Here is a 10,891-nt window from a genome sequence, read left to right on the forward strand (position 1 = left end):
AATATATATTATTATTTCATGTTTTGCTAGATTCTGAGTTGTTCCAATAATCAATTCTTCAAAAGTTGTTTTTCTTCTATCTTCTCTATTAGGACCATATGGGGTTGCACAAAAACTATTCTACAAGTAATAACTTTGCATAATGAATTTGAAATGAAAATATGAAAACTTATGAGGTTTCAAAAAATAAATGTTAGAAATACTAAGAAATTATTAGATGAAGAGGATGAAGGGAGGGAGAGAGAGCTATGATGCATATGGATGACAATGGGTGTGATGGGTCAGAATAGTGCACCATCCGACTGCTCAGTTGCTTCATTTTTTTTTGTCTAGATTTGCCCCAGATCCTGTAAATACTGCTGAGTCTACCACCTACAAATCATTGACTACCTAGAAAATTAGAAAATATTAAAAATGGTTCGAGTAATTTATGTAGTTGTCTGTTTATTTTCTACAATCCTATATGTTATTTAGGAAATTAAAAACAAATTTTTTTATAAAATATAATTTAAATTGTCTATTAAACACAACTCATTTTACTAAAACAAATATAAAAAAACAATTTTAGTAAAGATTGTTTAATTAAGATAACATCAGTTCATATGAGTTAATAACATAAAATGAATGATTAACAAACATAACATCATCATTATTTTTAACAACATAATAATCATATTTATAAATTACTATAGTATAACAGTTAATAATATTACAATTATATTGGTATATATATAAATTTATGAATGGCCAGCAAGTCTAGGTAATTGAGAGTATGTGTATCTCATTACCGGACTCTACTGTTGCCGTATTATTAATTATGATTCTTCAATTGTTACACATGTAATGGACTTTTAAGTACTTCAAATTTTTGCCTTAGAAAATGAAAAAAAAATCTCATTCATCAATTCTGAAACACACCCTATTAATGTTTTACAAACAAATTTAACTTAATATGGTAGCTTATTATTGTTTATCATACACTTACTAAAATTAAAAGTAAAATAATTTACTTTTTATTTTTTAAATTGAAAATTCAAGTGATCATATTTATTTGTTTTTTAATATATTTTAAAAATAAAGAAAATGTAGCATGACATGTTATTTTTAAACTTTAGATTTAAGGAAGCTTGAAAATGATGAAACTTTTGTAGTTAAAGATAAATCATAAAAATTAAAGATAAGGAAAAAAGACCTGATATTTATATAGATAGAAGTGTGATGAATTAAAAAATAAAAATATGTACTTATTTTATTTTATTATATTATTTATTATTAATATTTAATTATTATTGAAAAAGTAATATAAATAAATAATAGACAATATTGAATGTAAATAAAACTTTATGGGGACAATTCACATATATTATATTCTTCATATTTTGAGTGTAACCAGTGATATTGTTACGTGATTGTTTTTTATTTGTCCAACAAGTACATGGTTTGTTATTTACTTTCTTTCACTGCTTTCAGTTAATACTGCGTGCGATTCAGCGGCTTCTTGTTTCTCTCTCTCTTCCAACTTTATTAGAATATTGCTTCCTTCTGTTTTTTAATATTTTCTTCTAATGCCCTTTTTCATTTCATTTAGATTTAATTCCAACATAACGTGAATGTAAATATATTTTTTTTTTGAGAAAAATGTATTGAAATTTTTTATATCACAAACATATTATTAATGTTTAAACAATACACATGAATAATAAATATATATTAATATATATTAGCTTGTATTGACATAAAATAATATATTGTATTAGTAGATTTATTTTCACTAAAAATTTCTAATTATATAAGATTCATTTGATTCGTAAAAAAAAATCAAAGATTTAATTCTCAGTATTCGCAAACCCTAAAAGAGAATAATAATCATTATTCGTAGGATAAAGTGATACTATAAATTATACTAAAGAAAATAAAAGTAACTTTCTCTTATAATAAACATCTCATATATCCCATAAAATATTATGTAACTTGAATACTTATTTATATCCAAAAATTATTTTTAAAATTAATTAATTTCTTTATAATACAAAAAAAAAAGAATTATAAAATAGTAGCCAAGTAGCACAAGGTTTCAAATTCAGCTAACACGTCTTTCAAAGTAGAATCTTAGCTTCTTCTTTTGCTTTTGGTCCTTATAAAAATTTTGTTTTATTTTATTCCATGTTGGGAAAAACATATTAATCATTAAATGAAATTATATATTTGTTTAAAGAGTTAAATTTCAGATAGAACAAATATCTTTCCCATAAATTGTCAATTTATTTTCCACCTGTCAAAAAAAAACAAATTTTTACCAAGTCAATTCTTATTTTATTCTAGGACCATTTGATTTTTGAGCATTTAATTCCAAGATTCACACAATTTTACACTTTTTTTTGTACAATTGAATGGAAAGTTTCACAAAAATTTGCACACACATGCAAAGTGAATTTTGCATTTAGGTTTTCTTCACTGTGTTGATTTGTGTTGGGAATTTTTTGGGTTAATTCATTTGCACGCAATCAGAACATGGGAACAAAAGAACTATCTTTTGCTGCATTGGGTGTGTACCATGATGTTCTGAATTTATTTTTTAATTTTAATTTTAATCTTGTTTTGTTTTTCTTTTTGCAGTTTTTAAGGTTTCCTTTTTGGTAGTTTTTGTTAATGGAGAAAGTAGAAAACCGCTTATGGTTTTTTATTTATTTATTTATGATGATGATGTTATTTTAAAAGGGTGTCTGGTTTTTTGATTCAGGATTGGTTATTGAATAAGAGACCTTTTTTCTCCAGTAATTTTGCTTTGATTTGAATGGAACAGTTGAAATTTGCTGCAGAATCTGTGGCCAAAGAGGTTAGATTTTCAAACCTATATTAATGTATGATATGCCTTTGTTTCTGGAACTCATAACTCATTATGCATGTCTCATATATATATATATGTATATGTTTATATATATCTTTCCTTTGCTCAAATCTTCTACCCTCTGATTTTGCATATGTTGCATTGATACTCTTTTGGTGTGAATTATTTCAAAACTGTCATTTTAGGTTGGAAACTTTTATTTTCCCTTCTTAAACATATCACAATACTGATTCCGAGTTACATAGTTAGTCTCTAATCCTCATATCTCAGCTAGTTTTGGGTCTCAATCTCTCATCCTCAATTGATAATTTTTACCTAATTATATTGGCGTATCATTATCTTTGATTTAAAAAAAAAAATATATAAGCACCAGGTGCCGTATCCGCACAGGTGCCATACCCATATCTGTATCCGCACGGGTGCCATACCCGTATTTGTGTCCGCACGGGTGCCATACCCGTATTTGTATCCGCACGGGTGCCATACCTGTATTCTTATCCGCACGGGTGCCATACCCGTATTCGTATCCGCACGGGTGCCATACCCGTATTTGTATCCGCACGGGTGCCATACCCGTATTCGTATCCACACCTACCTGTATGCGTATCCACATCAGGTACCATATCCATATCCACACCGGGTACGATACCCATTCCTGTATCCATACTAGGTACCGTATCCATACCGGTATCCGCACCAGGTACCATACTGGTATCTGCACCGGGTACGATACAGTACTTGTAAGTTGTATGTATGCAACATAGGTTTTTGCAGATCACAATTGCTGATCTTGTTTAATGGAATTTGAAAATTTGTTACTGTTCTTGTGTATCTTTACCTTTTCTTTCTCTTTGTATGTTCTGCTGCTTTTAGCATTGTATTTTGTCTTTTAAGAGGTATCATTGTTTAACTATTTTTAGTTTAGTTGCTGAGCTAATTCTGCTCTCAGAAGGATGATGTTGAAGTGTTTGATTCACACATATGGGTCAACCTTAATCTTTTTCTGTAGCATGATCTTTAGGATATATGTGCTAAGCTATATGGGTTCTTTCTTTCACAGGGTTTGAAAAGATTATAGAAGCTTTTCATCTGCCTTTGTTTAGCTTTTTGGAAAAACCTATATCTGGCATTAGTATCGCTTCATCATTTGATCATTGCCATGTTTTAATCACTATAGGTTTCTGGTTAGCCTAGATTTGGTGAATGTTATTTTTGTGATCATCCACTTTTTCCTCCTCAAATTTCCGTCGAAGCCAGAGTACAATAGCAATCTGTACCTATTATTTAATGTTTTTTTTATCTCTGGTTCTTGATTTTTCAAACAATAGGGAAGTTACACTGATCATTTTTTAGTGTTTTCAACTGTTGGGAGGTAGTACTAACTTGAACTGTGAAATGATTATTTACTTAAATTTTTTTAATCCTTCAGTTAACATTGCAATTGTTATGCATTAAATTATGAAGCTAGAAATATTAAACCTGGATGAAAGTAGTGTGAAATGTGACCACTGTTTTGGTTTTGCATTTTATGCAGAACCTGTGTTATAAGATAACAAGTGAGACTATTGGCACTCTAAAATGTCTACTCAAACTCCTTTTTAACCCTTGTAATTTTGTAATATGAATGCATGACTATCTATATTGTATATTTGTATTTTGAGGGTACTTTTTTGGCCCATTCACATTTTCTTTTATTTACATCTCAATATCTGACATCAAGTTGTTACACATGGTTTGTATGAAGTCCTTTTGCAATGTTTGGCCTTAATAGCATTAACTGTAATTTGCTTGAATTCATTTTTTATTCCATGACTATGATTGAGGCTTCTAGTTAAACAAACTCAGCATTTTTACATACTTTGCAGGACTCTCCTTTTAGGCACAAGCCAAAAATTAACAATGCATTAGAGTCGTCTACAAGTCCAAGAAGTAGAAAGGTAATAGAATGTCTACTGTACTGAGTCATAATCTTTGATGGTATATTTTTTTTATTTTTCTTGCTCTTCTGAACAAATAGAGACCGTATATTTGAAATTTGAATGGAATTTAACTTTTCAACGCTAGTGCTTTAAATTTTTCATCACTGCCCCTCTCATTTTCAGGTATCAGCTAGATGGGATCCAGTTGAAGCATGCCGGCCTATGATTGATGAAGCGCCTGTATTTCATCCGACTATTGAGGTACTTACTAGTACCACCTTCATATTTTTGCTTTTGTTGATAGTGATATTGTATTTTTGAATTTTTTTCGTTTCTTATTTATGCTCTTTTGATTTAGGAGTTTGAGGATACACTTGGTTACATAGCAAAGATACGGCCCCTAGCTGAACCCCATGGCATATGTAGGATTGTCCCTCCAGCTTGCTGGAATCCACCTTGCCCTCTTAAGGAGAAAGACATATGGGAAAATACTAAATTTCCTACCCGAATTCAGTATATTGATTTGCTTCAAAATAGGGAGCCCATGAGAAAGAAAAGTAGGGGAAGGAAACGAAAACGTAGAAAGCACTCCAAAATGGGCACATGTAGGAGACCTGCTAATTCAGGTTCTGAAGCTAATAATCCTGATCCCGATGAGAAGTTTGGATTCCAATCTGGGTCAGACTTCACACTTAAAGACTTTCAGCAATATGATAAGTTTTTTAAGGAATGCTACTTCCGGTTGAAAGAAACTAATGAAGATGGAAAACTTAGTGATAGTAACAGCCAGCTGAGATGGGAACCCTGTCAGGAGGAAATTGAAGGTGAATACTGGCGAATAATTGAGAAACCAACGGACGAGGTTGAGGTATTAATCATCATTTATTGACTACAACAATGTTGGTCTTTGCTGTCACATAATTGTGCAAATAGTAAATACGTCACTCTGTTATATTATAGGTGTATTATGGAGCTGACTTGGAAAGTGGTGCACTTGGAAGTGGTTTTCCGAAGGCATCTTCCTTAACTAAGAGTGATTCAGATCAGTATGCCCTATCTGGCTGGAATCTCAATAACTTCCCCCGACTCCCAGGTTCCGTACTAAGTTTTGAAGGAAGTGACATCTCAGGAGTTCTAGTGCCATGGCTCTATGTTGGCATGTGTTTTTCATCATTTTGCTGGGTAAGTGGTGATAATTATTTTATTTCATGTGTAAATATATGAACGCATAACAAAGGATAACACCAATTTTCATTGTCACCTGTCTCTGTATGTATCTGTTCGTGGAGTTATGAGTTAAAGATAAGATTTACTTCTTTATGTTAACATATTTATGTTAACATATTTGAAATAATGACCTGTAAAACTAGTAAGGTGTCTTGAATTTTGCATTTCTTTTGGTTCAAATTGTTGCAGTTTCCTAGATAGACTAACACATTGTCATCATTTCCTGCTTCTTGGAACAGCATGTTGAGGATCACCACCTCTATTCGCTTAATTATCTGCACTGGGGTGACCCAAAAGTATGGTACGGAGTGCCTGGAAGCCATGCTTCACCTTTTGAAGATGCAATGAGGAAGCACTTGCCTGATTTGTTTGAGGAAAATCCAAATCTACTCAATGAACTGGTAGAATGCTACAACATAAACTTTCCTTATTGCTGAACATCGTTGACAAGTGTTTTTAGTTATTGGTTGTTTTAGTGCTATTATATTGTTTCTATGTGTAGATTTCATGAATGCAATAAGATTTTAGTTGATGCCAAATATAATATTTCGTCGGTGCAGTTTGCTAGGAATGCTTATGCCTCAATACACTTCGGAAGCTTAGAAAATTATAATCAATGATGGTTTTTTTAATGTTTGAACTTTGAAGTGTGAAATGTCAATTCAGGGTTATTACCAGTTAATGATGTTGCATGCTGATCAGTCTATTGTAAGGTCCCTCACATGTAGAAGTATAAAGTGGAAACCATACTAATTAGTCATTAAATTATGAACAAAAGAGATAAGATATTAGGTAGTCCCACTAAGAACTTATGTTCACTTTAGATACTACCCAAGAGAGCTGCTAGCGTGTTTGGGAAAAAGTGGCGAGTTATGGCATCATCATAACTTAACGATTTAATGGTTCCTCCAGAAAAAAATATCCTTTGTGATTTATTCAGGATACCATTTGTTGTCCCATTCCCTCTAATTGGTTAATTAAATATTAAATTCTTAAGTTATGAAATATATTTTTATTTTATTGACCTATTAGAGGGAGTGTGATAGGGAAGGATGCAGGGAATGGGATAACAAATGTTATCCTGATGTATACTGTGACACATAACTGATATAAGATTTCAGCTCTATCATCGCTGCAGTGAATCAGTGGTGCTCATATCAATGTGTTTTTAACCCTTCCTTCGTTACATAATGGGCTGAATTTTTGACAATCTTGTTCTAGTATTCTACTAATAACGATAATACTAGTTTATCTGTACAAACGCTATGTGCTTCTATTCAGTTAGTGGTGTTAGATATTTTAGTATTCCATGTAAATTACCGAGATTCTAAGTCTGGGAACCGTGTTGTGATTATAATGGTGATGATTTTCACATTTGAGCAGGTTACTCAGTTATCTCCTTCAGTCCTTAAATCCGAGGGAGTACCTTTATATCGCACTGTACAGCATTCTGGGGAATTTGTTATTACATTTCCAAGGGCATACCACTCTGGCTTCAATTGTGGATTCAACTGTGCCGAGGCAGTGAATGTGGCTCCTGTCGATTGGTTAATGCATGGGCAGAATGCCATTGAGCTTTACAGTCTGCAGTGCCGTAAGACATCATTGTCACATGACAAGCTTTTATTTGGATCGGCACAGGAAGCTGTACGAGCTCTTGCAGAGCTAGCTAATCTTGGAAATGAAACTCCAAAAATTTCAAAATGGAGAAGTGTCTGTGGGAAAGATGGAGTTCTTACCAAGGCAGTTAAGGTAACGGATCTCCTATTCTCTCCTTTTTTATCATACCCACTCTATCAAATTGAAAGCTCCATAAAATTTCCGATCTCCTCCATTCTATGGTTTTATTTACTTGTTTACGTATCTGAGTTTTACTCATTTTTCTTGTTTCCATTTCACAGACAAGGATAAAGATGGAAAAAGAGAGACTAGAGTGTCTTGCAACTGATATAAAGTTGCTGAAGATGGATAGTGACTTTGATTTGTACAAGGAAAGGGAATGCTTCTCTTGCTTCTATGACTTGCACCTATCTGCTGTAGGTTGTGAGTGCTCTCCCGACAGATATTCTTGTCTTAAGCATTCAAATTTGTTTTGCTCATGTGGAATGGACAGAAGATCCGTTCTGCTTCGTTATACTACAGATGAACTAAATAAATTGGTTGAAGCATTAGAAGGACAATCAGTCGCTATTGAAGTTTGGGCAAATAAAAATCTTGGAATGGTTTGTTCTGATGGCAATAAGGTTTCCATATTTAAACAAGATTCGGAGAGAGATACATACAAGACCAAGAGTCGTGAAGATGGGGAAAGCTCAACTGGTTGTGCAGGAACCAAGGATGGTCATAATAACAATATTAATGATACAAAATTGGTCGTAGACAATGAAGATAACATGGATAAGGCTGGTTGTCTGGATTTGAATCTTGAAGTTATATCTGGTGAAAATGAAAATTACTCGATGCATATTTCTGATAGCCAACATAATATGGATGTTTTAATAGAGGAAAAAGTATGCCGTTCAGGGTCTGGAAAGGGACAAGGCAATATGGAACTTGGTGGTGAGGGTAACGTGTCACATCTGTATTCAGGTTCAAAGACAGATTTTTCATCATGTTCAAGGGATGTCCACAATTCTTGTACATTTGGTGGTGGAAAGTTTGGGTTGGATCTGCAAATGGATTCAAATTCAGTAAAGCAGCCGAACAATGTATTCAAGATGGAAGTCATAGACACCACAAATACAAATATAACTTCAACAGCCGAAAGCTACCTAATGCAAACGTTTGGTAATTCTGTCAAGCCTATAAGTTTGGGATCGGTTGTTTATGGAAAGCTATGGTCTAGTAGGCACACAATATATCCAAAAGGTATGCCACAGTTCGGTTTTTTCTGCTCTTCAATTATACCTTTGGCTTTGATTAGCCTTTCAGGATTTTAACTTCCCTATAATTTTGGTAAACTTATGAAGGATTCAAGAGTCGAGTTAATTTCTTTAGCATTCTCGACCCTGCGAGAATCTCTGGATACATATCTGAAATCATTGATGCTGGATTTCTTGGACCTATTTTCAAGGTATCATTTCTGCTCTTGTTTCTGCTTCAAGTTCGAGATGATAGAGTTATTAAAATTACTGTTTCTTGATTTCTGTTATTCATGTATTTTGATTGATAGCCACTTAGTTATTATATCTGAATTTATTTGTTCACATTTGGTATTTATTTGTTTTGGTATGTCTTCCATCTTTCGATTGAAGTATATTTCTTTCTCATCCCATAAATATAAATACATTTCAGGTTACGATGGAAGAACATCCAGGCGAGACTTTCACAGATATCTCAGCAGATAAGTGCTGGGAATCAGTTCTAAAGAGAGTACATAACGAAATCATGAGGCGAAGGAGTCTAGGTGAACATGAACTCCCTCCCTTAGAGCTTCTGAAGAACATCAACGGTCTTCGAATGTTTGGCTTCCTTTCACCTTCCATTATCCAGGTAATGCATTTAAATCTTGCATATACTTTTGCCTGAGGAAAAAAGAGGCCAAGAAAAACCGTAGGCAGACTTATTAGGAAAGATTTAGAGATCAATGCGTTGTCAATGAACATGATTTCTGATAGAGCATTATGACGTCGGTCTATCCATGTAGCCGACCTCACCTACTGGAATTAAGGCCGGGTTGTTGTTGTATATACTTTTGCTTGCCTTGAGCTCAAACACTAATATCATAGGTGCATAATTTTTATAATGTAGAATTAAATCACATAGTTCTGACCTAGATTGATTAACATTGTTTATTGTGATGACATTTCGGTAAAAGCTTACATGATTCTTCTAGAATGTTACCCCGGAATTATGTTCTCACCTCTGATGTTATATTACATTCAGGCCATTGAAGCTCAAGATCTCAGTCATCAGTGTGTAGAGTACTGGAATCACAAAGTTATCCCTCCATCATCATGCAGTGACATCGATAATAAGTTCACTCATTGTTCAAGTAACTCTCTTGGTAATGTCAATACCAAAGTTTTCGGTGTCAATTTGATCAAGCAGGAAGAAGATAGCATAAGAGGAAGTTGCCATTCCCTTGAGATGAAATCATTACTACAAGGATCCCTTAAATCCTGATGAGTTAAGCATAATCCAAAAGTTATTCAACTCGGTGGAGAACGGCATTTATAGCACTAATGGAGGAGATCGGAAAGCTTGTAGATAAAGTAAGAATAAGATCTCAATTTATTTTGGCTTGGAATGTCTTCAGTTTAGTTATTAGTTAGGTCCATTCTTTTAGAGATCAATTAAACTGAGGAAGTTTTTTTTCCTACTTGCCCATAATGAATGACCTGATTATAGTTGATAAATGGCATTAACCAATTCAAAGTTTCCTTTCTCTGAAGTATATTTGCTTTTCAAGGTCTAGCAATTTAGTTTGTGTTAGATTTAGGTTTTACATTTATTTCCTTCCTCTCTAAGTTCATATATAAGGGTGGCCCAGTGCACGATGCTCCAACTTAGTGTGGTTTGAGAATGGTAGATGTATGCAGCCTTACTCCTGTAAGCAGAAAGGCTGTTTCCAGGATTTGAACTCAATAAGCAACAAATGTTGTGTATACACAGAAAATAAATGCTGCTTTATCATAGATGATAAGAGTAGGGAAATACATGGTGAAATACACATGTTGCTGCTAAGAAGTTTGAATATATATGCTTCTCAAGGAAATAGCAATTTTCCATTTCTTGCATGATGTTAAGGCATTGTTGCTGAAGAAAACATCTATGATCAAGCAGAAAAATCAACTAATGTCTGGTCTTGTAGGAGTTTTTGCTCATCAATGGCTGATCCACAATCTGCAAAAATGGTTTTGTTGGGTTTCGGAATTTAAATACGACGCTTTCCGCG

The 10,891-nt window shown here is 33.3% G+C and overlaps 1 protein-coding gene across 1 annotated transcript; it reads left to right on the forward strand.

The window, feature by feature from the left end:
• LOC109343610 (lysine-specific demethylase JMJ15-like) lies at nt 2,263-10,401 on the forward strand. Its single transcript, XM_019581998.1, is given in 13 exon segments — nt 2,263-2,545; nt 2,741-2,836; nt 4,714-4,785; nt 4,951-5,028; nt 5,126-5,635; nt 5,728-5,949; nt 6,234-6,395; nt 7,378-7,746; nt 7,896-8,862; nt 8,964-9,067; nt 9,289-9,486; nt 9,880-10,107; nt 10,109-10,401. Coding segments are annotated over 12 exon segments (3,051 nt in total). The 5' UTR covers nt 2,263-2,545; nt 2,741-2,794; the 3' UTR covers nt 10,208-10,401.

Source organism: Lupinus angustifolius, chromosome LG03 (genome assembly GCF_001865875.1).
Source record: "Lupinus angustifolius cultivar Tanjil chromosome LG03, LupAngTanjil_v1.0, whole genome shotgun sequence".
In the NCBI taxonomy this organism is placed as follows: domain Eukaryota; kingdom Viridiplantae; phylum Streptophyta; class Magnoliopsida; order Fabales; family Fabaceae; genus Lupinus; species Lupinus angustifolius.